At 47.3% G+C, this 26762-nt stretch overlaps 9 protein-coding genes across 9 annotated transcripts; 4 read left to right on the top strand and 5 right to left on the bottom strand.

The window, feature by feature from the left end:
* Positions 1-1198: 1198 nt before the first annotated feature.
* Positions 1199-2098, top strand: FSST1_007992 (class I SAM-dependent methyltransferase; the record flags this gene model as incomplete). The annotated part of the gene is made up of 2 exons (XM_083224831.1): positions 1199-1513; positions 1565-2098. The coding sequence occupies 2 exons, from the start codon at positions 1199-1201 to the stop codon at positions 2096-2098; spliced, it is 849 nt and encodes a 282-aa protein (XP_083083953.1).
* Positions 2099-3624: 1526 nt separating this feature from the next.
* FSST1_007993 (major facilitator superfamily domain-containing protein) lies at positions 3625-5317 on the top strand (the record flags this gene model as incomplete). The annotated part of the gene is made up of 5 exons (XM_083224833.1): positions 3625-3792; positions 3842-4130; positions 4183-4317; positions 4365-4591; positions 4640-5317. The coding sequence occupies 5 exons, from the start codon at positions 3625-3627 to the stop codon at positions 5315-5317; spliced, it is 1497 nt and encodes a 498-aa protein (XP_083083954.1).
* A 616-nt stretch (positions 5318-5933) lies between these two features.
* Positions 5934-10913, bottom strand: FSST1_007994 (uncharacterized protein; the record flags this gene model as incomplete). The annotated part of the gene is made up of 2 exons (XM_083224834.1): positions 5934-10670; positions 10737-10913. 2 exons carry the CDS (start codon positions 10911-10913, stop codon positions 5934-5936), a joined length of 4914 nt encoding a protein of 1637 aa, XP_083083955.1.
* A 1926-nt stretch (positions 10914-12839) lies between these two features.
* Positions 12840-15089, bottom strand: FSST1_007995 (HET domain-containing protein; the record flags this gene model as incomplete). Its single annotated transcript, XM_083224835.1, has 3 exons — positions 12840-14545; positions 14593-14786; positions 14854-15089. 3 exons carry the CDS (start codon positions 15087-15089, stop codon positions 12840-12842), a joined length of 2136 nt encoding a protein of 711 aa, XP_083083956.1.
* A 172-nt stretch (positions 15090-15261) lies between these two features.
* FSST1_007996 (uncharacterized protein) lies at positions 15262-17391 on the bottom strand (the record flags this gene model as incomplete). Its single annotated transcript, XM_083224836.1, has 1 exon — positions 15262-17391. One exon carries the CDS (start codon positions 17389-17391, stop codon positions 15262-15264), a length of 2130 nt encoding a protein of 709 aa, XP_083083957.1.
* A 1368-nt stretch (positions 17392-18759) lies between these two features.
* On the bottom strand, positions 18760-19872 carry FSST1_007997 (Intradiol ring-cleavage dioxygenase; the record flags this gene model as incomplete). Its single annotated transcript, XM_083224837.1, has 5 exons — positions 18760-18939; positions 18990-19070; positions 19129-19241; positions 19290-19528; positions 19580-19872. The coding sequence occupies 5 exons, from the start codon at positions 19870-19872 to the stop codon at positions 18760-18762; spliced, it is 906 nt and encodes a 301-aa protein (XP_083083958.1).
* A 717-nt stretch (positions 19873-20589) lies between these two features.
* On the bottom strand, positions 20590-22455 carry FSST1_007998 (CoA-transferase family III domain-containing protein; the record flags this gene model as incomplete). The annotated part of the gene is made up of 4 exons (XM_083224838.1): positions 20590-21114; positions 21165-21665; positions 21721-22019; positions 22083-22455. 4 exons carry the CDS (start codon positions 22453-22455, stop codon positions 20590-20592), a joined length of 1698 nt encoding a protein of 565 aa, XP_083083959.1.
* Positions 22456-22900: 445 nt separating this feature from the next.
* On the top strand, positions 22901-23888 carry FSST1_007999 (alpha/beta fold hydrolase; the record flags this gene model as incomplete). The annotated part of the gene is made up of 4 exons (XM_083224839.1): positions 22901-23087; positions 23141-23398; positions 23457-23703; positions 23765-23888. The coding sequence occupies 4 exons, from the start codon at positions 22901-22903 to the stop codon at positions 23886-23888; spliced, it is 816 nt and encodes a 271-aa protein (XP_083083960.1).
* Positions 23889-24256: 368 nt separating this feature from the next.
* Positions 24257-26398, top strand: FSST1_008000 (uncharacterized protein; the record flags this gene model as incomplete). The annotated part of the gene is made up of 1 exon (XM_083224840.1): positions 24257-26398. One exon carries the CDS (start codon positions 24257-24259, stop codon positions 26396-26398), a length of 2142 nt encoding a protein of 713 aa, XP_083083961.1.
* Positions 26399-26762: the final 364 nt, after the last annotated feature.

The raw sequence follows: 26762 nt of genomic DNA on the forward strand, positions 1-26762 counted from the left end.
CATGGGATTCTTTTTAGCAGCCAGATACAGCAAGGCTGGTATTGCGGAGGGGCCTCTTGGCGAAAACAAAGTTGGCAAAAAAGAAACATCGAAGTAGATTTACTTTTTTACGGTGAGCAACAAGTGCAGCGGAGTTGATGTCAGCGCTAACCACTCGGAGAAAGATTCTTGCACCAATATCTCGCATGATATGATCAAAGAAACCACTATAACAATTCCATAGCTGCGAAAATATGTACGGCCTCCACTTGAGCTGTAATATTCCATGAATATTAGTCTAGGCCCTAAATATCTCCTTTTACTTTCTGCTGCAAGATGGAAATTGAGAACCAGCGAATTCTGTTAGGTCATACTGAATAACCTCACTAGTACAGAGCCAATGGTGTTAGCTACGATTGGCCGCACACATAATCGTTCTGATCAGCTATCAAGATCTTTGGACGTCTTAGATGTGAGATTTCGACACTTTATCCACCATTCTTGATCAAGCGAATTTAGACTTGTTATTGTGATGCCTCAGACTCCAGCAAGTTTGAGCCGTCGCGCTAACAAACCATCTCACACACTCTCATATCGATAGAACATGCCAGGTTCATGCCTTCCCATACCAGGTGACAGTGAATGTCCAATATGATGCGTGGTATGTTTGTTGGTGATATAGAAGGCTCATCGTCTTAGATAAACAGACCAAGCTCGGGTCAAGAGTGACCCAACAGTTCGCCGGAACAGCGATACCTTTCATCCTCACCAATAGATCCGACAGAGTCAGAACTGAGTTTATCACGTCAAGTAAGTCTCCGAGAAAAACACAGTAAGCAGGCTATACTGTATCAGTCAACAAATGAAGCAAGGGTTGGTCTATATAAGCCAAATATACTGGTTTGATGGTTTAGCTTATTCTCAAAACCTTACATCAGCTTACAGTCTGATCTCAAAAGTCTCCGAATCTCAAAAAATTGACATGAATCGCTACGTGATGCTTGTCAGCTGAAAGAAACCAAATGACCTATAGCGTTCCTTTTTATACAGAGTTGCCCCGCTTTGCTTTGCTTTGCTTTTCATCGACTTGCTTTACAGTCATTACCGCTGTCCGCCTCACTCTTGCAGGTCAACTCGAGAATTTATATAACTGGCTGCTTCCTACGAACTTGTTAGCTGCCAACCTTGTTTCATATTTGCTACCTCAATCTCATCGAAAATGTCTTCCTCCTACCAACCAAAGCAAGTGACTCAATATGAGGCATCGCACTTGGTCGAGCTGATGGGAAATGTCAGCGAGACCATCATTGACTTTTCTCTTGACCTACTTCCTCCATTTCAGTCCACTGATCTCGTCCACGACAACGCATGTGGTGCTGGAGTTGTGTCCCAGGCTATCTTGGCAAAGCTTCCACCATCTGCCGGGGGTCTGCGTATTCAGGCAACTGACATCAACCCCCAATTCGTGATGGCCTGCGAACAGATGGCAAAACTGAACAAATGGCCTTTGGAGACGCACACAATGGATGCCCGTGTGAGTTCTAACTTGGTCGTGCTCAAAGATGTTTTGCTAATTATGGCGTAGGATCTTGATTTCTCGAACAACCATTTCTCTCACTCTTTTAACAACTTCGCTTTCCACTCTATGGACGTTGCTAGTCATGGCTTGAAGGAAGTACACCGGACCCTGAGGCCTGGGGGCATTGCTATGGTATCCGTGTGGAATGAAATGCCACACATAGGCGCCCTCAAGCATGCCAACCGTCGGACACGTGGAGAGGATGCCCCTCTCCCGATGCTGCTTCAAGACATTTCCTTCAAGGAGGACCAGATGAAGAAGGCATTGAATGATGCTGGGTTTGATCCCAACAAGACAAAGATTTACCATAAGGATGCTTCTATTGTCATTCCAGACATGAGGCGATGGGCACAGTTGGCATGGAGCTACTTGGGCGTTTTGCCGTCAGGATGGCTTCAAGAAGATGGAGAAAAGTGGGAAGAGTCACTTGATGATATCGTGGAACAGCTTGCTCATAGCGATGAGATTTCCAAGAACGAAAAGGGTGAGACTATCATGCGATTTGCGGGATGTGTTGCCATCGCTACCAAGGAAGGTTGAAACGGAGGTGCATTCTGAGTATATTGATAACTGTTGCTCATGAAATACAACCTTTTTTATTTTATCGTATTACTCGTTATGACAATAGCTTGTGTTGTTATCTTGAACAGAAGTCGAAGTATACTCTTGAGAGTTGCATAAACCGGGCCAAACATCGAGTGTCACTGTGCCAATGGCTTTAAAACTCCGTATATGCTCGATTAGTCTAAGATAGAAAAACAGACCTGAGACTGCTCACTGGCTTGCTCTCAAATATATATATTGGCCAAGGCGGAACCGAGTTCGAGAAGATAAGAATGGGGATGGGTTCAAAGCCGGGTGTGTGGCTAAACTTGTAGTCTGCATAACTTTATCCAGGGTTAACCCAAGATTTGGTAGGATGATAACTAATCTGCTTGTACGCATAAATGTAATCTAGAAGGAAAAAGGTCTGTGGAGAAAAGATAAAGGCAATTCAGCTGGAAATGAAATCAGATATGGCGATCTTGACACTGATACGACAAAAAGAAAATAATCATGCCTCGACACCGGATTGAACGATGGACCTTCGCATTACGAGTGCGACGCTCTACCACTGAGCTATAGAGGCTTTTGATGACGTAGGTTATAATTTTTGTGTATATATCCCAACATCAGATTGAGTCCGAAAAACAACGTTACATCGGCTTCTTCCATGCATTTCTTCGCCCAGCAGCAAAACCTTTTGCAGGAGGTGGTCGTGTGCCCGGCATATCTCCATCAACGCGTAGTGAAGGAGACTCCGTAACCCACAGTGTGCCATCCTTAGAACCCAATTGACCCCTGGAACCGGTCGAGCAAAGACGCTTCTCCAATCGTTTGACCAAGTTACCAACCCACAAATAAACTCTCATCTTAATATCTGGGACCAAGAATACCAGCTGGTATTGAAGACCAAACACCTTACACATTCGTCGTAGCGTAGACTCTGACAGGCTACATAATTACATGGCGGCGTAATTACCGGCATTTTTGAGCCGAGCAGCAAGCCACACGGCGCCCAACTCGGTAATAAATCAACGCTTCATGGAAGGGAATCCCATGTGCATCGTTAGAGTCAATTGACGGACCCGCCGAGTAAACTCGGCACTCGGATCACTCCAACGCTGAACATTTGATACGGTACTTACCCTGTTTTCCAATGCACCTGTCTCGTGTACGTAATGATTCGCAGAGCTTGTCTTACGAGCTGCTGAAAAGGACTTGGGACAGTGGAGCTGTTGTTGGCTGCATCATCAGTATGCTGGTTCTTTTTACAAGCTTATCTTCCTCATTACCTCACAGATATGATCCTTCTGTATTTAGCTGGCAGAAATCCTGTGACACCGTGCCAGTCCCCCTCTGCTACCCGAGGCATCACTTATTCCTTCCTCAACCGTGCAACGTGACCCTGCTTTGCTCCTCCACTTTGTATAACTGTGACTCGGCTGGCACATTTCCTTCTTCCCAACACACGATATCCCGACCACCTCTCCAGCGATTGACCCAGTGTCTGTGCACATAACACGATGTTAGGCTTTGGGAAGAAACCCGACACTAACGCTTCTGATGAAGTTCACTACAACGATGAAGCACACACGTCGCAAGATGATATCCCTCAACGACCTTGGACTGAAACTGCCCTCCCCGTGTTCGCTTGTGGTGCCGGTCTTTTCTCAGACGGCTACATCAACAACGTGAGACCCAATTTCTTCATCTTGCCTTTGTGTTTCCTAACGTGATTAGGTGATCGGTTCCGTCAACACCACACTGAGAAGGCAATATGGAGATGTCTATGTCAACTCGAATGCCTTCAAATATGTGTCCGATATTGCCTTTGCAGGCACTGTTGTTGGCCAACTAGTTTTCGGTTTCCTTGCCGATCATTGGTCGCGCACCAACACGCTCATGGTGTCTACTATTATTCTTATCATCTTCACTGCCTTGGCAGCTGGATCGTACTGGCATGGGCAACCTGTTGGAATGTTTAACATGCTTACCGCCTGGCGATTCTTTGTTGGTATTGGAATCGGAGGTAGGTTCATTTGCTCTAATTGCAAACAGTAATGTGATGTTGACTGTCCCAGGTGAATACCCAGCAGGTAGCGTTGGATGCGCAGAGTCCAGCGGTCAAATGAAAAAAGGCACCAGAAACAGGTGGTTCATTCTCTTCACGAACTCGATGATTGACTTTGGCTTTGTCATTGGCGCCTTCGTCCCTTGTTAGTCCCCTGATGTCTTTCACAAAGCCCATACTAACACGGCATAGATGTCGTTGCCGCTGCAGCTCACAATGCCAACTTCGGCACTATTTGGAGAACAAGTCTTGGTATTGGAGTTGTATTCCCTCTTGTGCTATTCATCCTGCGACTGAGGCTCAAGGAACCTGAAGAATTTGCAAAGCAGTCGATGAGGCGTCAAACGCCGTACTGGTTGGTCTTGCGGTACTACTGGTTCAGACTCCTCAGTGTCAGTATGGTATGGTTCCTCTACAACGTAAGTCTACTGTAAACTCCTGTTATATCCACTGGCTGACATTTATAGTTTTCTTCATACGCCTTTGGCATATACTCTTCCTCCATTCTCTCCGGAATCTATGGCGACGATGCACCTCTTACAACCGTCTTCGGCTGGAACACTGTCGTCAACATGTTCTATCTTCCAGGTACCTTGATCGGTGCTTTTGTCAGTGACTGGATTGGCCCCCGATATACTCTCATCCTCGGTGTAACACTTCAGGCCATTGTTGGATTCATCATGGCTGGCGTTTATGATAAGATTTCGAGCCAGGTTGCTGCATTCGCAGTCGTGTTCGGCATTTTCCAAGCTCTTGGTGAGCTGGGACCGGGAAACAACATCGGTCTTCTAGCAGCAAAGACATGCGCCACTGGAGTGCGAGGCCGATATTACGGCATCGCTGCTGCAGTTGGTAAAATTGGCGCTTTTGTTGGAACATACGTGTTTCCGTACATCCAGGCTGCCGGAGGAAACAAAACACAAAGCGCCCAGTATCCCTTCTGGGTGTCATCCAGCCTTTGCATTCTTTCGGCATTGATTGTCTTTTTCTGCATCCCGCACATCGGCCAGGATACAATCACCGTTGAAGACCAAAAGTTTCGCGAATATTTACAAAGACAGGGCTGGGATACGGCTCAACTGGGCCTCGATATGACTGATATCGAAGGCAGGGTAGCCAGTGACTCCAAGACTGAGGACAAGTGAAGTGACGTTATGTGGAACTCCTGATCCGCTGTGCGTATTCCAGTACAGAGGGAGCAGTATGAGCCCTTTCAATCGGATACTGCAACATGCCAAGTTTATTCATTTCAAAACCACGGGACTGGCCTTATGTAGAACAGTGATCATGGCTAGCGGGTAGCAGGAAGAATGGTCCTTTGATTCTTAGGGTATACAACAAGCAGTCTAAGAACTTTACTCTAAGGAGCATAAAGTGACCTACTAATTCCGTCTCTTGTGTTCCAGCGATCAGTTTTTCTGATACCGTGAGCCATGGATAGGTATGATGAGAACATGACAAGTGTGATAGTGCTCATAAGAATTTGATGGCCCACTTGTTCTGACACATAAATACGTAATGTAATATAGTCATTTGAGTGATTATTTATGTTATTATGGTATGCTGTGAGTTGTATACTCCTGAAAGAGCCACTGATACTGAAAGGAATCAATACGATGTTCCACGATAAGGTCAAACTGTGTCTTGAACACAATTCCTTAACATATTGTTCCTCCTTGTCATCACAAACAAACACCACGTTGCATGGCGTATTCCAATGAGCAATGATATGTACACAACTTGGAAAGTTGCCAAGACAAATCAACGGTGGATTTCCGTCTCATTTCCTGCTTGGTTTAATTTTTGGGCATAAGGACAAAGCCTTTGCAGGTGCTGAACAAAAACGGCCTGCTCGGGCACTCCTGCTCGACAAAACGGACATTGATACATATTCATGGAGTTAAGGAAGTCGCCAGGTTGGAGATCATTGCCCCTCCTTACTCCAGTTCGTTCTATCAGCGCTTGAGCGATGTGTTGAGGTAGATAAGTATGAAGGGGGGCAGGGTGTAGAACTGGATTTGGTGGCTGGACTGGAACTTGGTATGGTGAGGCGTGAGATCTCGGTGTTGAGTTGGAGGCTTCGGTACTACTCCCGCTAGAGTATAACTGGCTAGCGGTGAGGGAGTGCCTGTGAGAATGGTTCATATGATTATTGTGTGCCTGAGTAGGTGGAGAGTGGCTTTGCTGCATTGCTGTAGCGGGAACGTAATTCCTTCGTCGAAGATGCGGTGGAGGTAAGGGCCCATTTGAAGAGTCGCCGTGGTGTTCCCGAGACCCAGGTCTACAAGGCTCTATCGGTGCTCCTGAACGCGAAGAGACAGAACGTGACGTTTGGACTCTCGTACCATGAACAGACGCTGGACGAGGGATATTTGCTCCTGTGAAATGAGGTGATACTACTGCAGGAGATGGTGGCGCCCCCGAGCCGGGTTGAGAGCTGCTTATCGTTGACTGTTCTGGCGATGGCACAGCCTGAGGTCTTAATTGGCCATAGCCCGTAGTATAGTGTCGAAGGGGTTTAGCTGTTGGTAATCGGGGAGATGCGTGCGAAGGTGGCTGATGTACATATCCACGTGCCGGAGGCACCGACTGGGACATGGCAGTTGGAATCTGTCGCGGTGAGGACATCGCTGGTTGTGCACGTTGCCAATGGGCAGCAGAGTTAGGTTGTGAAACCTCCCTAGCAGTCAACTGAGGTGACGCGCTCGCTGATGCAGGTTGTCCTTGAACGAAGGATCCCGGCCGGAGTGTACTAATAAGAGGGATGCGAGGCGAAGAAGCTGGATCCACCGGTGCTCTATGAACAGTAGGTCCAGGTTGTGGAAATCTCATTGCATACTGTCGAGGGGAAGTCGGGGCCCTACTCTCGTGCATGGCTGAGTTGGGACGAGAGATCTCCATCGGTTGCAGCTGCGGTGAAGCGCTCACTTGCGACGAAGGTGGACCCTGAGCCAGGGTACCTGGTGGGGGTAGGATCGTAGTTGTATGTGGTGAGGAAGCTGCTATGTATGGTCTGGATTGGCCGTATGCCGCAGTGTGGGACATCGGGAGTTCTCTAGTGGGTTGTTGCGGCGAAGGGTGAAGACGAAAGTCATGAGTGTTAGATACAGCCCTGGGCACCTCACCCGCTAACTCATAGGTAGATGGCAATGGCTGGGGAGGAGGTACTGTATAACCTTGAGACAAGGAGCTTGATCGGGATATGCTCGAAATAGATGGTTTTGGCGACGGTATGGCTGGCAGCACAGCATTATTACTATAAGAGACTGGGGGGGTCTTTATATCGGACTGTCGCGGTGATCGCATTGCTTCCTTGGACGCATGACTGTTTCCCGTGGTAGGAGTCTTGAAAATCGCCGAATATCCCCGTTGCCCGAGCTGAGGTGAAGAGACACCTGGAACGAGATTGCCTCCGGAAGGCGGCAAGTGAGCGTCAAAACCAGGCTGTTGAAAAGATGACTCGGATTCTTCGAGGAACCGTAAGACCTCTCGTGCTGATTGTTGCGCCGAAGATGTTAATTGTGACGCAGGAAAGGGTTTTGCCGCAGAACTAGATGGCGGGTTGGCGATAGGCGGTTGGTAAGAAGATGAGTCGACTGATCTTTCGTATCGATCAGATGTTGATATTGACTGTGAAGAGTCCACCTCAACAATAGGCGGTATATGCGGATATATGGGTGCCCCGGAACCCAGTAGAGGGACATTAGCCGACGATTGCGGAGGAGATGACGCTTGTATGCCAGAAGGCGTGGGGGTAGGCTGAGATATCTCTGCGTGTGACTCTGGTGGCGACATGGTTACCTGCTGCGACCCGTTACTTGGGTTCGCTGGAGGGTTTTCATGAGTTGCAGTGCTACGAAGTGGCATCTGCACTGGTGCGGTGTCTGCCGTTGAACAAGTTTCGCCATGAGGCTCCACTGGGCTTTGCTGTATCGCTGTTTCAGTTACACGTGATAGTTGCTCATGCTCTCGAGATAATGGGCGAGGTTCGGTTTGATCCATGCTACCAGGTGTGGAGTTTTGTAGAGGAGGCTCGTGGTTCAAACCCTCTTTAGTATGTGAATGTTGCTGGGAGATATCGCCGTTTTCCGTAAATGGTTTAGAAGACACAGAAGTCCGTTGATCCATCTCAGCATTATAGTAACGCCGGCTTGCATTGCTAGTAGCTGACAAATGGCGCATGGCAGAAGCTGGTGTACCTGTTTCCTCATAAGACGATTGTCGCATATCACTACCCTTGGACACAGGTCGCGAGTGTACAGATGCTGGTTCACCCATTTGAGCATATGGAGACGGTTGGGAATGTTCTTCGCTCGTCGGAGGAGAAGACGCAGGATGTCGTCCACCCACGCCAGCAAAAGAAGCACGTGGTCGAAGTGTGTCGCTGTTGGAGTGAAATATACGGGGCGGGCTCGTGGGAATAGTTGGTTGACGATCCTCAGACATGAGGGCATCGAAAATATCGTGTGCAAGACGATTATCGTCAGAGGAGGTCGGGCTGGGTTCGCAATATGCCGCTTGTTGTTGCATCGCGTTCTCAGCTTGCGACATGTGTAATTCGAGGCTTTCGCCTTCTTCTAACAAACTGTTGAGGTCAATGTCTTGTCCTGGCAGCTGAATCGAGGCTGATTGCTTTGCCACAGCTAGTCGTTGTACTGGGGTCGTCTCTGTCGTAGACGGAATCTCAGGAGAACCCCTTTCAGCGGTATCCTTCTCAGACGAAACACCGTCAATTATCTTTCGCATATCTTCAGTTGTCCAACGATTCTGATCATCTTGGCGTTCTGAAGTTGACTGCGTCTTATCGTTTGACTCGGCCCGACGGCTCATATCGGATTGGGCTGCTAGGTCAGGTTGCTGCGATGCAACGTCGTCCGCTGAGTCGACGATTGATTGCATATCAGTTCTAGGCGTGTCAGCAGTTGGCGCCTCCTCGATGAAGTCGTCTTGAATCTCGATGGTTATCCTTTCGGGGTTTTTTGTTGTTGAATCATCCTGACGCGACTTTATTATAAGAGTTTCCTTTTGTGCCATGTCATTTTCACTGTGCGGCACCTCCCCTGCCGTCGCCGTCACTTGTGACTCCTCTAGAGCATCCTCAGATGGGTGTATCTCCTCCTCCTGTTCAGGTTCGCCCAAGTCTCCGATCGAGCCTAGGTCCATCTCATCGTCAAATTGGATTTGCGATTCTGGTGTTTGTGTGGTCTGCTCTGATTCAGGCGCCGGAGGGTCTTCGATATCGTCATGAGCATCTATCATCTCCTGGTCGCTATCGTCCAACTGCTCAAGTAGCTCGGTGTCCTGCACAGGATCAACTGCGTCTTTCTTTGAAACTTGCTCGAGTTCCGCTGCGACTTCTGGCTCATCAATGGTATCAGGCGTAGCAATATTAGTCTCTGGTGCTGCTTGATTGTCGGTTGAGGATTCGGCCAAGGGCGAAGATCGTCCAAATTCGTAAACGTCGGAATTTTCGTCGCGGTCCGAATCTCTGCATCCGCCATCCCTGGAATCCGGTTTTTCAACCTCGGTCTCCGGTCTTTGTCTCCCCCGTTTCTTTCGCCCCTTCTGTTGTCTCAGGAAATTGATAACCTGTTCTTTTTGTTCGATATGAGCTGCCTTGTCGTCATCCCAGGGCAGGATGTTATCTATCTGGATCCATGCCTGATGACATTTGTCGGGAAACTTGAAGCCTTCGAAAAAGATAAATGGATAATATCGTTCTGAGAATTTTGATCCACCCTCCTCATAATCCTTAGCCCATGAGAGCGATTTACTTGAAGTGTCGTACTGATAACAGGCCGGCAGAGTTTTGAAAATAGCGAGCTTTTCGAGTGGTTTATGGATACCCACAGATTCCAGATTATGGGGAGGCATAAGAAGGCCACCGAACCACTGTTTTGTTTCATACCACCAGATGATGTAGACGTTGCCGGGGACCAAGTTGAGCGAGGTATCCTCGTTATCATGTTGGCTGTGTCGCTGATGGGGTCGAGTCAGCTTTCGGCTGGGATTTTGTTTTGGTGTTGGAAAGTCTGGGCGAATCCTCTTGGGGTTAGGTAATTCTGACCGATTTGAGTCATCCCTCACTCTGATACTGTCTCTGCCCAGGGCGTTAGTCCCATCTTTCAGAGCCTTCCGAGCGATGGCATTGTTCTGCTCGAGCTTCTGGTCATCACATTCTATAACTTCAATAGCGAGACGCTCTATGACGGTGTCATGGTTCGCTGTTAATATGCCGTGTTTAGCGCGCAGATGTTTCAATGCATCCTGAAGCGGGTTGTCATCAAAGCTGATGTCATGTTCATCACATCGTACGATGTAGAATTTGGCGTGTTCTGAAGTGTTTGTGGGTCTGCGCACGATGATGTGTTTCTTGACAGCCCTCTGGTTTTGGTAGACCGCGTCGTAGTGTATTGATTTTCGCGTACTCTCTAAGCGGGCCTGTTTCTGTTTCTGGCCATGACTGAGAATATCGCTACTCTTCCTCTTACGCGTCCGCTAAAGGGTAACAAAAGTCAGCAAGACTTGAATGAACAAGGTTGGGACCACGTCAGCATTTCGAACCTCAAAATGGCCTTGGGGATTGGCCTTGAAAGTTGCGCCCCCTTGCCTGTACCTGCACGGTAGTGAAATGGAATTAGGAATGGAATCCGGAATGGGCGGCAAGGATTGGGTTGACTCGTCATCCGAGTCGGCGGTGAGATCAAAAACCTCAACGCCGTCGATGGTGGTCGACTTCATGTCGCAGTGTCTTTTTGTTTTTTCAGCCCCGAGCGGCTAAAAGAGGATGAGGATCTCGAGTGTGTTAATGAGAGAATTTGCTGCGCAGTTGACATGGCGCGTGTACGCCACTTGACTTATCCCTGCACGTGGCTTTGTGGGCTTGGGCTCGGGGTTGGGCTTGGTAATCGCATTCAATTTGCCCTGTCCTGTCTCTCGGTAGGGGGAGGGGATGAGTTGAGATGAGATGAGATGAGATGAGAGCGCACTCGATGAAACCAGTTGAGAGAATACTTGGCTGGATCCGATAATGGTGTGCTGATTAACAGAAAGAAGGGTACATTGATTTATTAGGTACCCTTTTTTCCCTTTTTTTGATGACGGTGTTATCCTCGGCCGCTGGTGGATTTAGAAGGCTCCGCTCTCAAGCATTTATCTAGCTCCTACTGGGTGGGATGCGATCGAGGGAAGTCGAGGTCGAGTCGAGGCCAACAGAGACTATATGACTGACCTTAATCTCGGACTAAAGAAAATAGCAGCCGAGCTAAAAAAAAAAAACAATTAGTGACTGGATGGACTTGCGACACAATGTGATGGCCAACCAAAAAAAAAGGCATTTCAAGTCTCGCATGACTTTTTTGTTGGTCAGTGGGGGATGGATGGATGATCTTGTGAGGTAAGACAAGACGAACTGCAGGGGAATGAAAGGGAAGGGTGGGATAAAGCAAGAATGTTTACCTTATGGTCTCTTCTTCACGTGGACAGAAGGGAATGAAATAAAATAAGATTGAAAAAGAGAAAAAATACGAAATGAATAGTGTAACAAACAGTTCAAATAAAAAGAGACCAAGTCATCTATTACCACAAAAGAACAAACATTGCAACAATAAAATAAAGAGACAATAATAAGCGAAGCGACAGGATACAAGATCCTGGATAGGGTAGGTTTGGGTAGCCCAGGTAATTGGGGCGGACCTACAGAGTAGAGAGAAAGAGAAAGAGAGAGAAAGAGATCTGACGGCAGCAAACAAAAAGCAGCGGTATGGCACAGCACACAGTATGTCATGCCATCAGCAGGGGAGTCGGTAATTAATTACAAGTACGGATACCTAGAAAAGGTTAAATCTTGGGCAAGAAAGGATAAGGAAAAGTGATTGACCAAAAAAAGCAAAAGAAAAATGATTAAAATGTTGGACATGAATAATATGTAGCTGGTTTAACTAGGTAACCCCGCATGGAATTTGACTGAGACATGAGTTTTGCCGTTGTCCTCGTCTGTCTTCCCGTCTCCTTTCTTTTCTTTTTCTTTGACCTGACCTGACCTGACCTGACCAGACCAGACCAGACTTGACTTGACTTGGGTAGTACGTATCTAATACCGTAGTAAAGTTGGCTGTTGGCTTGGCTTGGCTCAGGTTTCCGATCAACAAGGCATAGACTGTAAAAAGTGGATACTTTTCCAGTCATTTTATTAGGTACCCAATTTACCTACCATGTCTCTTCTCTCTCTGTTTTGTCACTGTCGGCTTCATCAATCAGTCCTGTGGCTGCCCCCCTTCCCCTTCCCATCCACCCTAGTTCATTTTCAGCTCCCATCAAAAGTATCTATGTAAGCCCCAAAAATGTCGCCTGTAACTCTTTTTGTCAATTGGTCCACGATCGCCATTCTTACCCATGCCTGCATGTCCTCATGTCATTGTGACCTGGGTTTAGCCTGGTCCTCTCGACTAGGCTTCCTCTCCCCTGTCAACCTATGCATGATGGCCCACTTTGGTGATAACAATCTCAGCGGGTGGCGGGGGCTTATTCGACTAGATAGTCACTTCTCTTCTATTCACACGGTGGAGGGTCTACATTTCCAGCTACCTGGTCCGTTGCCCCGAATACTCCGAGTTTTATTATAGAGATAGAACAGATAATAACAGACTATATGTTTTATACTATTAATCATACTAATGTTATAGTTTCCATTCTCTCTTGTGCAAACACCTGCTCTTCGTCACGGTTTTTTACCATACCCCATCCAACCCGCTCAAAACATCCTGTTTCAGTTCCTGACCTACCCAGCACCAACCACTCCTGCTCTTTTTCTCCGCGTCTTCCGACGGAATATGAACCAAGTCTCAGCATCCAGCAATGAATCTTAGTCTCTTTAGACTCAGATTCGGATTTATATTCCCGCTTCTCTTCTAGTTTCTTCAGTGCACGTCCAAGATCTTCCCTGTGGTGCTCACAGGTCCTTCTGCATACTGACACTTCTGATCCACCCTCCGCCATCGTTGTTGAAAGTGTAGTGTCTGGGCGAAAGGATATACGTGCGGTTCCAACACGTATAATGAACCAACCATGTGAATCTTGACGCTCGACATAACCCATCCCTATTGGACCATGTAAGACAAGCTTGCTTTTTGTGACTCTCCCAAGCGGCGCATCAGGTCCGGTCTCTGAACTGGCCCCAATAACCATTGTGGCTTTCTCGTAAGGCCATTTTCCATTCCTAAAACACATGTAATCGATTTCACCCGTGATTGAAGCCCAGCTGAAGCTTGGCGCAATGTAGCACGAGCTGGCTGCACGCGCCCGTCTTGGTTCTGCTCGACGCCACAAAAGATCAAGCTCAATATTATCGGCCCATAGTCCGGCGATATACTTTGAGCCTATCTTCTTCTGCACTATAGCCGCTATAGCAGATATTGCGGGGAGTCTATCATCAGATTTCGTAAGCTTCCTCTTGGAGTAGTTTTCGACAATCTTATGCCAAAAGTTGAAGGCTTCATCACGTTGAGAAATCTGACTCAGCGGGGTACGGCCGAACTCGCGTTGATGATTCAACCTTGACCCGCACTCGCAAAATATCTGTTCTTTACAGGTCCAGACCATTTCCATAGAAGAGAGTGAAAGAAACCGTGTTGAAAGGACTTTCTCCTGCAAAGTCCAGCCTCGTTGAGTGAGAGGTTCTATCAAGGGCTGCTGATCGTTGCCAGTGTCTTGCCACAGCCAGTGGGCACCGGTCGCCTGCATAAGCCTCGCCTTAACTGAGACCTGCTCCTTGCCACGGTTGCCTGACAAAACCACTTTGAAGATTTCCCGTTTGCGGTGTGACATCTGTGGTGGCGGATGGAGCTGAGGTTTTAGGAAATGGTTTGCCACAGATGACGAAGATGCAGCGCCAATGGTGATATAGGCATTTGTGTAGGTGTCAGCCATTCTGGAGCATTCTATCTCCCAGTCTCTCCTTGAGTCCTGGATTATGCACAACGCGTCTATCCAGATGTATCTCACATCAAGCTGTCTGGTCAGCGCTATTGCATCCGCATATGCTGCAGGTAGCTTCTCAAGCGCAATACCGGACTTGACATCCTCCAAGTTCTCAGTTAGGGTCTTGATGGAAGGCTCGTTACCCCAACAATAACTTAGTGCTGTGTACTTTGCAGTTTTGATGTATTGTGTCTCGATCAGGCGCATATGAGTATCGTCACCAGTTCCGATATCCAAAACACGCGTTGGCATACTCTGGTCTTCTTGTTTACAGTGCATATGATGCTCTTGGCACAACCTCAAACAAGCGTTAATGAAAACAAGTCCTTGTCTAGATAGGTGATCATTGCAGATATCCGGCATAGGCATGATGGTATTCCATGATTGTCCTTGAGCTTTTGTATGTTAGGCACATAGTAGAAAAAGGGTCGAGACCACGTACCCTCGTCGGTGTAGAACTGAAGAAAACTTCGTGGTAGAGCAGGGTTGCTAAGCGATATTTCTGGGTTTCCCTGACTTATTGGAAGTCGTAGTTTCAGTCGGACACTCCCATTGTTATTTTGACTCAGAAAGTTGGAGTTTCCAGATGCATTGAGAGCAACAGGGGATGGCTCTGAGGGTATTAGGCTGTGGTATCTATTCCGCGCATTAGATATCTGGCCTATGGTTGTTGATGTGGACAAGTTTACTTCGGCGGACTTACTCAAGAGCTTTGATCATGACAACGCAACTTTCACAACCTCTAGACGCTGCTCGCCTGAGCTGTGCATCATTGCGACGTATTGACAGTACGAATTCGTTCTGATCAAGTTTGACGTCATCACTGGCTGGATCTATGAGAGCAGCGTTGAGGCCGAAACAGCATGAGCAAACAGCTGGTGAATATTCAGTATCCTTACCCTCTTCAAGCCTGCTAGCATGATTCTCGTGATTGTCCATGATGGCTGCATGAAGTCGCGTTTTTGCATGAGGGGATTGTTCGGCATTGTGTAGCTTACATTTAGCACGTGATACCCACTTGGCTGGTTAATGCCAAAAGTCATTCTTCTATTCTAAAATCCCTGTACCTATTTTTTGTTTGATGATTTCGCTTGCTAAATACAGATTTTGTCTAACAGTCAGGAACACTGACTGGGATATTAATGTGAACACTCGTGGCCAATCCACTCAAACTCGTCTCCTTGAACTCGTTTCTCATGCCCTTGGCTGTCAAACGCATCGCACGGATAGCATCATCCAGTCTCACACGCTGAGTACCTGTCTCGCTGCTCAGGGCCAAGTTGGCACTGGAGATGGCCTTTGTAGCGCCCAGCGCATTTCTCTCAATGCAAGGGGCTTGGACAAGACCTCCGATGGGATCGCAAGTCAGTCCGAGGTTATGCTCAATACCAATCTCGGCAGCTTGCTCGATGGTCTCGGGGCTGGCACCCATACAGGCCGCAAAAGCACCGGCAGCCATAGAGCAGGCAACGCCTACTTCAGCCATACATCCTCCTTCGGCAGCAGAGATAGTAGCACCTCGCTTGTAAAGCATACCAATGGCAGCAGCTGTGAGCAGGAATGTGGGAATATCTCGCTCAGGATCATCACTGATGAACTCGGTCGTGTACTTGAGTACGGCAGGAATGATACCCGCAGCACCGTTTGTAGGCGCAGTCACGATTCGTCCACCGTCAGCGTTGGTTTCGTTGACGGCAATGGCATAAACAGAGAGGTAATCCATGGTTGGGAACGTTGTTCGGCGCGATGGAGCGGGGGCAATAGGATGGTTCAAAGAACCGTGTATCCGTGGCGGTCCACGCTTTCGCAGACCTCCAGGCATGAACTTGTCCGGGACCGAAGCGCTCAATTTACCTGATGGCGAAGTAAGGGCGCCAGGCTGAGGAGAAGCACCATCCTCGCCAATGTTGGGGTCAGGCGATGAGAACTTGTGCTCAAGTTGAGCAGCAGATGTATCCGCAGTAGATGAAGGGTACAGTCCTCGAGTCAAACGACGATAAAGCGCTGGGGCTCGTCGATGCAACTTCAAAGACCCAGGCAGCTTTGTCCCAGGGGCCGCCTGGACACTTTCAAGGATACTGGCATCCATGACGCCCCAGATATTGAAGATCTTGCGGTAGATGTCCTCATCCGTGTAACCCAGACTCTTCTCGTTCTCATAGACTAGCTGAGCAATGGTGAGGTTGTGCTTGCGGCAGAGAGATAGCAGACTAGCGGCATCTCGGAATGCGTACCGCGGATGCGGCGATGAGCTGGTGCTCTTGGTCTCTGACTTGACGTCGGTAGAGAGTCCGGTTGGTTCAGGTGAATCTCCGAGGAGAGCTGTTGGTCCTGCATTGGCTTCGTCTAGAGCCTTGACCTCGGAGCCTGTCCTACGATCTCCAGCGGCATCGGAGCGCCGGATCTCCTTGTAGTACAAGTTTTCGGCCAGATCAGCCGGATGGGCTGCCGACTCCAAATCGGGATCCTCAAGCTGGGCGGGGTCATTTGGAGAAAGCGTTTGTTGGGGTGCTATGCTAAGAGCACCATTGACGACGAAACCACCTCCGACACTGAACATGTCGTTGGTTGCGAGGACGTAGCCCTCTTTGTCGTAGACGGTGAAACGCATACCGTTGCTGTGCTGAGGCAGCTTGCGTCCCCACTCCCAAATGAACTCCTTGTCGTAGTCAAAATCGATTTCCTTACCCTTGGATCCATCGGCTGCTAGACCGCGGCCAAGATAGATCTTCTTGCTAGCTTTGATATCATTGAAGCGAGTAGGCACGTATCCAGTATCAACGGTTTCCACATCAGCGCCTTCAAGACCCAATAGCAGAGCTGAAGGTGTCATGTGCCCTTCGCCTGTAAGGGCAAGACTTCCATAAATCGCAACACGTATTTTGTTGACTTTGGGGAGTAGATTGGCCTCAAGGAGATCATTGACAAAAATGTTGCCCGCTCGCATTGGTCCCACGGTGTGAGATGATGAAGGGCCAATGCCGATGGAGAACAGGTCAAATGTGGAGATGACAGCATGTTCATGATCAGCTTCACTGTATGAGCTTGACTCATCCTCCATCTCATCTTGTGTTCGTCGGGGCCGTGTTGTGCTGAAAGGTCGAGCTCTCAGCTTCGTTGCTAAAACAGGTGCTGACCACGCAATGGCATTGTGCCTTACAGCAGTTGCCAGGGATCGGGTCGATAAGCATTGTCTTGACGCCCGAAGCAGCGAAAGCTGCTTGAACCCAGCCCGACTCATTGCAGGTGCTGGAGAATGTAAAATTTCGTCTTTTTGTCTTGTGCTGCGGTGTGTTGGGATGTTATAGATATCAATACCATATCAGCCAAGACCAAGTGGACGAACTACGTATTGCCAACAAGGTGGCCCCTATTGGCCATATCTCTTATCAAGGAACGGAACATCATTTCCCCAGCCAATCATGCTACCCAAGTCTAAAGCCCCGGACTGAGCGCCGTCGGTGGGTCGGACGGTGATCCGGCAACCGGTCACGTGTCGGGCCAATTCGCCAATCAATCTCTTGTTCCCCAGACCGAAGTCTTCCGGTACACTTTCCCGAATCCATCACGCCTTCCAAAAACATCCAAGGTACAGTTACCTAGTTGCATCAAAACACCATTACCATTACGTTATTGCTCGGCATTTGTTGTTGTTGCTGTTTTAATTGGTAATTGCGGGTTGCATAGTCATTGAATCTTTAGTCAGAATTAAAATTGTAGGGTACCTACCCTGTTCCTAAGCACAGACAAGGCGAAAATAAGTTAATAATATTACATTGGCACAGTTATTTTCTAACAATAATTCTGATACCAGTGAGTCACTAGATAGGTCGCTGCTTGTCTCTTTTCTACAAACCAAGAGTGGATTCAATGTAAAACCTTCTAAAGCAATCTGTTATAATGGGGTTAAGTAGAATCTATTATATGAAAACAGTTAAAGATCACTCATTATATAACGTGGAGGTAAAATATTATCAAGTGAAATAGCGCAATATTAATATTTCCAATTGCTATAAGAATATCAGTTTAAATACACTAGTCTTTAAGTTCTTTCTTTAGCAAGTTTAATCTTACATAGAAGATTAATTTCTAGTATAGCTTTATAGACAGGATGCACTCTGAAAACCGCTTCAAGTTACTAAAGTATTATATTATTATAGCATTCTCCTGCATATTTCTCTGTAGTAATTACACTGGCTATTGCATAAATCCCTTACTTTAGACTCTTGCTTAAGGATGTATAAAATTAAAAGTTTTAACTAGTCTATAGCCTAATTCCTAGCATTCTATAATATGTTAAGAGGTTAAGTATATAGGGCTGAAAGTCCTAATTATCTATAGATAAAGAAGGATATAATTAATATTATATATCTCTGTGCAGTTATATTATTTATCTACTGCTTACTATTTGAATTTTTAACTCCGGATGCAATATATATAAGCACTATACTGATTTTAGCTGATTAAGGGTGTAGTGATTTAGAATTGTATAGTTAAGTCTTGTTTATTCCTACTATAATATAAGATAATATGTAAAAGATTCTTTCGAAAAACAAATGTTCAATAAATAACGCTATGACTATATAAAACACAGACTACCACCACATAACTACTCTGTAGCGAGGCTCATGTTATATTCCAACTCCCACTCTGCTTTAGGATCTCCCTTTCGAGGCACAAAAGTAACTGTTAGGTTATCCTTAACGGCAAAGACACTGTCATTGTCAAGATAACCAGAGTCAGCGTCAAAGATTTGAGTCACAACGGACTTGTAGTTCTTTGCAAGAACCTGTGGAAAGTTAGTGCCATAACTCTTAGTTCTGGATCATTTAAATTTACCATGAAGTGCAAGTGAGCAGGACGGTAGACGTGGCGGTCTAGGAGATGAAGGAGCTTGCCTGCTGGGCCATCCTCGGGAACCTTTGAAACATGATTAGCACGCGGGTATTGAAGAACATATTTTTGAGATATCACTTACAGGATAAGGAGTAGGGCGCAGACAGTAGAACGAGTAACGACCCTGGTCATCTGTGATGAACTTTCCACGCAGGTTGTGCTCAACCTGCTTATCATCTTGCTGCTCGTACAGGCCTAGAGAATATCAGCATGAGTTGATGCACTTGTAAATTGGTCACGTACCGTTGGTGGAGGCTTGCCAAACATCGACAGAGGCGTTGGGGATGGGCTTTCCAGTTGCTGCTGATGTCACGGTACCGTATAGGTAAGCTACCTTGCCATCACTGGGAGTGTCGAATGTGATGGTGGTACCATTCTCACGAATGGGTGTATCCTGGCGCCAGAATGGTCCCAGAATAGCGGTTTCAGTTCCTGATAGACCGTTCTTCGCTGCCTGACGGTGTGTGATATCGTCCACGAGACTTCAAACTGTTAGTCGTTGAATTGTAGGACAGGAGAATAGATAAAGATACCTTTCAAGACCAATGACGTCGCACATCAATTGTCCCTCATTTCTCTTATCTGTACTCATTTGACCAGCCCAGTTGATCATGTTCACTGCCTCCATCCACTCATCGCAAGTGAGTTGTGTTTCGCGGGCAAAGTCGTGCATGTGCTGGATGAACGAGGACATGACCTCCCGAAGCCTTGGGTCAGTCTTGGGGCCGAAAGAGTCAATGACTTGCTTTGTGAAGGCCTGACCAAGGCCCTCTTCTTTAGGAGCACCGCTGGCATTTCCGCCGGTTGCCTCTGCTGATGGGGACATCTTTGCTATGTTCTCCTGTGTAAATATGAGAAAAGACTAATGTGTTATGTTGCGTAATGAGGAGAAGACTGGATTGTGTGTCTATGAGTATGCAGAGAGAGCGTGGATGGTTGTGATGAAGAAATGAATTTCCTAGTCGAGGCTTTAATAAAGAGCTTCTAGTCTCGGCTTAGGAATTGGACTCGAGATAGGAGATGGTGTCAAGCGGATGACTTGACCCCGCAACTCACAGTCAGCTTACGGAACCTTCCTATGGTTCGATTCGGATATAGACAAACAAGGTGCGGCTAAGGGAACCCCTCGGCTGACCATCGTGAGCTGTTGCATTGGGTTTGCGGGGTTCATTTCTTGACCAACCAGAAACTTGATGATTGCATTTACCTCTCTCGGCAGAGAATGAGGCGGACGGTCATGGCGTCACATCCTTTCGGATACCGGGGCCATCGGATCGGATGTACCAAGTGAAGGAAGACAACGGACCCTGATGCCGATGCTGGGCTAACTAGAACTTTTAGTGGATGTTGCCGCTGTGGTCGCTAATATTTAGCGCTGTAGACCCAAATCGTTGCGGTCAAGTCCATTCTTGGGCCATGGCTGCAAAACCAGGCTGTCGTATTACAATACTTTGTAGCATAGGGATATAGATAGTATGATCTATAAAACTTGTATATTGTAACTGTGTAACTCAATACTAAATAGCTCTTGAACTGCCGAATGCTACTTCGACAGCTTATGATCCGGCTCATGACCAAAATCCCATGTTGGCTCGTCTGCGCCATTTGGACGACTTGCTCTTCTAAATCCAACATCCACACCTTCAATTTCTACCACAGGGGGCACGGCCTCTACCTCCGCACTGTAGGCGTTAGAGTACCACTTCTCGACATATTTATCGCTTGAAAAGAGCTCCGGATATGTGTCCCTCATCCTCAACAGCGCTGTTCCTGAGATCTGATCAACGCTGTGAGCATGTCGCAAAGCCAGGAAGTCTGGGCCGATTTCCTTTCTTAATTTTTCTTTTATATCCTCGGGATACTGCCCGACCTTGAAAAGCAAAAGATCGTAGTGAAGAAGTGATGCCTTTCCGTGCCATGAGCCGCCCTTGGTTGCTCGGTGGTAGAGACCTATCAATGCTGTGATAGCGCCGATGCACCCTGTTCCATAATCTGAAATGGGAAAAGGAGGAACCATGGGCTCAGACATGCCCATGAAACGACCTTGTTCCCAGGCTATTCCAGTGACCTGTAACGACGTTAGTCCTCTATGAAAAACCTTTGTTGTGAAAGACTTACACAATCAGCAATTTGCTGCCAGCCAGGACGGCCAGCCCACTCGCCCTGATAACCGAAGCAATTCTCATTCACATAGACGAAACCCTTACCGCGCTCTTTAGCGAGTTTCGCCAATGAAGTTGCTCCGTAACCAAGCTTCTCCAAAGCGCCAGGACGATACCCATCGACAACAACATCTGCTTCAGCAAGGAGACGCTCGAACTGAGCTCGTCCATCAGGTGACTTCAGATCGAGCTCTGCGGCGTGCTTGCCCATGTTTCCATCTACCTGGAAGAAGGGCACGTCACTGAGGTTGGGGCTTGTGATCTTGAGGACATCAGCGCCATACTCGCCGAGTATACGCGTTATGATAGGCCCAGCAATGATACGACAGAGCTCAAGAACTTTGATACCTGACAGGATCCTTGTAGGCTGCTCTGAGGTTTGGGTCAAGGGGCACTTGGGTGTCTCGGATTCGAGATTTTCCACTGACCATGGTGGAAGAGCCATGTTTGTTTTGCCCTGATGAGCAAGTTAGCTTTGTCGTCTTAGAAGTTGGGTTGTGGAAAGCGTTTACATGCTGGGTTTCAACAAACTCCTCATGCTTCAAAGCAGGCACTCCAGCCTGTCGATTAGCAGCATTCATGGTCTCTAGCTCTTCGACGCTAAACTTTCGAACAGCAGGTTCGATAGCATCCACTATGCTCTCATGGGACTGCAGATCTGGCCTAAAAGGCTCCAGACCTATCATCTTCAAAGTTGTTGAAGCCTCTAGGGATCCATGGATGTGATAGTACTCTCCAGGGTTCTTAGTCTCATAGAGATTTGCTGACATGCGACGATATGGGTTAGATTGAGCTTGTAGCAAGTCGGTATCTAATACTTGTCAATTTTCTTTTCTTTCCTAGCACAAGGATTCTGTCATATGTACTGACTGACCTTTGAGCTTAGCTTTGACACCAGGATCGAGCTTTCCAAGACCACCAACTTTCGCCATGTAGGCCTGACAAAGGAAAGCCGTCGTCTTCTCCAAATTGATGTTCATTTTCCTAGTCTGAGACTCGCCAGTAACTGAACCTGCCAACAAGCAAGCCATGGCACCCTCGACTGCCTTTAACGCCGCGGTCGTCTCCGTCTCTTTGAAGGGGATAGGGAAGTACGGTGCATCTCGGCTTGAGGTAAACTCAATGCTATCCCTAAGCTCCTTCACACCAGCCGGTAGAGCTGTATGGTCGAATTGATCGCATAGGTAGTCAAAGATTCGCTTACTCTCCTCGATAGAGGAGTAGCTGTTATTGCCGAGGCTACCCATATTGATGCTCTTCAACGGTGATTGGCTAAACAGAATATCTGCTTCAGATAAACTCGCGATGTGCTTGCTGAGAGGCGTTTTTATATAAGGACACACGTTTCAATTTTCAACAATGAGTTCCTGAAAACGTTGTGCACTACGATCTTGTAGTTTTTGAGCTTGAGTTTGTAATATTGAAAGAATAGTCCCGTCATAAGTGACTTTTGTCTCATAGTCTCCATAATTTTACAGAGTTAAATTCAGGTTGAGGTCGGCTGACCCCATTGCCGAGGAACTCTGACCCGACTTCCGATAGTAAAACTGGCCTTACAGTGAGTGGCAACGCTAGAACATTTTGAGGCATTTCAGTTGACATATGGAACTCAGCAAAATCCATCGTGAGCCAGGATTAAACGTTGAGATCTTCTTACTATTTCGCTGTTTTTCTCTATGATCAGAAGAAATTATGCCTTTTCTCGAAGTAAAAGGCAAGAAGCTGTTCTACGCTCGCGTAGACGCTGAGACAGAGTCAAAGAACTCTGGTCCAGTGCTGGTATTTATCCATGGTCTGGGATCATCCCATTCGTTTTATATACCTGTGATGCACGATCTTGCAGCCTCTGGATATAGCTCAGTTGCTTTGGATGTTTATGGTGAGAAGCTCTGATCACCCGTTCACCATAACATGATATTGAATAACGTTTAGGAAGTGGCCAGTCCGGATTATTACCTGGGGTAGAAGCTCCCACATTCGAAACCATAGCTAGTGATGTCAAAGAGTTACTGAAAGGGTTAAACATTCCCTCTGAAAATGTTGTTGCAGCTGGACACTCGATGGGCGGTATCATTGTCCCAATGCTGGCCTCGAAGTGTCGCCTGCGCGGAGCTGTCCTCATAGGTCCTGTGCTACCCAAACCTGCACTGGCAGATATCTTCAATGCTCGTATAGAGACAGTTAAGAAAGGTCAGTCATTTCAGTGAAGGATGAGAATGAAACGACTTACTAAAATGGCTTGTGATAGACGGAATGGAGCCAATGGCCAAAACCATCCCTTTCGCTGCGACGGGTTCAAAAGCAACATTGACTCAAAAAGCATTCATCAGAGCTCTCCTACTATCCCAGAAGCCAGATGGGTACAATGCCTTATGCCAGGCAATTGCAAAGGCGGAACTGCCTGCATATTCCAGCCTTACCTGCCCATTGTTGGTCTTGGCTGGCGAGGAGGACAAAACAAGTCCTGTGCCTGATGCACAGAAAATTACAAACGAGTAAGTTACTTTACAATTGCTTCACTGAGATTCTGGTACTAGATATTGACATTTATGATAGATGGGGATGTGATAGCTCGGCAAAGAATATACATGTTTTGCCTGGAGTAGGACATTGGCATTGCATTGAGGCACCGGAGGAGGTAGGAGCAAAGATTGAGGAATTTATCTCCAATTTGTCTTAGGGTCAGACCATTTTTACAATACAAAAAAAACATCAATATGCTATTTGATATTTATGTCTAATTTGCTATGATCATATCGTATGTATTTCTCACGTCATATTGTTGTTCCAATATGTTCAAACTTCTTACAACTGGTGCTATAGACACACTGTCTGTTCTGTACTCACCGCCTCTCAGTGGGTGGCATTCCATCGGCTATCAGCGTTCCACCCTTCGGAATGGCCAGCCTAGACCGATTTACGTCAGCGGACAGGACACCTAAAATTACCCCATCTTCCCCGTTCACGAACCAATAAAGACTGGACCATATCCGACAGTTGGCGGCCCGCGGCTTCAATCAATCAGTCTGTCAACACACGATCAATCCAATGCCTACCAGGAGGGTCCGAGATTGCGAAAGGAGACGTTGCGCCGAAGCCTGCGAAAGTTGTAAACGTCGCAAGCAAAGATGCGATGGTCGACGCCCTTGTGCTCGCTGCATCAAGCGAAATCTCGGCCATGAATGTCGGGAGTCCCCATCAGTTTCGGGTCTTGGGGCTCGACGCATTGTTGCTTCATCATTGCCTAGCCCGGACCCTGAACGATTGAGTAATATCACGGAACAGCATACTCCAGCTGGTAGTATCACTGTTGGGTCCAGGTCAGGATTGGCATCTACAGACGATACCTATGTTGACGATCAGACTTCCTCATCGCTGCAATTGCTGTCGGATACACAGCCTGAACGGCTTCCACGGATGTCACGCCTTGTGCAGGATACAAGAGGTGAATACATGTTTATTGGCGACTCTGCGACACTGTCGTTTTTACAAAATATCCGGAGAATCGTACGTCGTAGTATAGGAGACTGTGCCCTCGTCGACGATCCATTGAGGCATGGAATTGTCGAATCATCGCCTGAAACAAGGCGAGGATGGATTCTATCTAGCGCTCAGAATCCGCCTTCACAGCAAACGAAACAGGAAGTCAACTACCTCTTGAAGTGGTACATGCAGTCGACTAACTGTGTGCTACTACTATTCGACCAAGAACAACTCCAACATGACATTCTCAAGTGGATAGAGGACGGACAGAACATTTCTGATCCAGCGAGTTCTGTCTACTTTCTTGTGTTTGCCATTGGTGCGCAAACTGGACCAGAAGACAAGGATGATCAGGCCGAGAGCTTCTTCAACTACGCTCGATACTTGACAGTTGAGACATTGATAGAAGAACCAGGAATTATCACCATCCAAGCGTTGGTCCTCATCGCGATGTATCTTTTGGGTGCATCTCGTCGTAACGCAGCTTTCATGTACCTCGGCATGGGCGTACGAGCTGCGTATGCGATTGGACTACACCGTCATGATATATCGTCTCTATTCTCATCGACCGAGGGGCGGGCACGAGAGCAGCTTTGGAAAGGCATCCGGATCCTCGATTTGTTCATGAGCGCATCGCTCGGCCGACCTCCTTCGACGTCCGAGCTGCGTGACACGACAAATCCACAAAACTACTCGGCTTGTAATGATCTGTCAATGATCTTCGAATCCATTCTTACAGATGTATATGCCAAAAGAATGATCACCCCAGAAATACTGGAGCGTATCAGCAAGCATCTCCGAAGATGGACCTCACAGTGTGGTGAAGGCTTGGCTGTTGACGGAATTGCACAAGAGGAAATGATCAGTGACGAGAGTGGTGAGGATCAGCCAAACATTGGCCTTATGCACCTCAAATTGACGGGACACTGGAGCATCATGTTGCTATCGCTTCCGTTTCTACACAAGGCTGTCTCTCAACATGTTGAAGAAGCAGAGCAGTCGTCCAATGCATCTACCAAGCGTTCCTTGTCATCCAACGAGGTACTCGTCCATTCCTGTCTCCAATCAGCCGTACGGACAGTAGATCTGCTGCAGCCCCTTCTCAAAGCAGGCACCATTCCAAAGCGGTTGCCCATAGTGGGAAACTCAGCATTCGTTTCTGGTCTAGTACTCGGAGCAGCCATATTTGGCGATTTCGACAACTCGTTCCCACTCGAAAAGAGTCTCCACGCCGCGAGGAGCGTTCTCGAGCATCTAGCCCATTGCGATGCTGTAGCCAAACGCCATCTCATGATCCTAGATCATCTACAAGGAGCATGTGAGATTTACATGGACAACAGAGCCAGATTACGAATGGAACGTCAAGGCCATCTGGTCAATGGTCTCTTTGGTAGTATTCACACCATAGGAAAATCAACATTGCGAAGTTCTCAACAGCCAGAGATGAACTTCAGAATACCGCCATCTGAAGGCTTCCAAACGCAGCCTCAGACGCCTAGGCCTGGGCATGTACCAAACCAAGATATGGCGAGTGAGCAGCAAGGCTATAATATTGAAGGAGGGGAGCAATCAGAGATTGAAGTTGGGGACGTGACTGATGCTTTTCTGGGGATTTCTCCAAATATGCTTTGGTTTGACTCGTTTGATACGACAATGTCGTTATTTCCGATTGTGGATACGCAAACAATGGGCGATGATTTAACGTGAGCCGCGATACTGAGACCTGATAATGGGAGAGATGAGAGAAATTTTTAATGTGGATACTTGGTTTGACAATGCTGGAACTTTTGTTGGGGTACAATCCTTTCGGACATCCGAAGGGCGCGATAGCTTCATCGAGCTGACAAATATACTTGACCATTAATATACGAAATTAGATGAACATCATGTCGGTCAATATGTCGTGCTTAATAAACGGGCGACCATAGTTGGTATCTCATTTGTCACATAACGTTAATTGAATCGTCGGTTGAGATATTAAAACCCACATCGTCAACCCCTCATGTTTTAACATCATTGCCACCTTACCACATTCAAATCTCGAGTTTGACATTGCAAGCTTATACCTCAC

The sequence above is a fragment of the Fusarium sambucinum genome, chromosome II (assembly GCF_050947815.1).
Source record: "Fusarium sambucinum isolate potato_lamoka chromosome II, whole genome shotgun sequence".
Taxonomy (NCBI): Eukaryota; Fungi; Ascomycota; class Sordariomycetes; order Hypocreales; family Nectriaceae; genus Fusarium; species Fusarium sambucinum.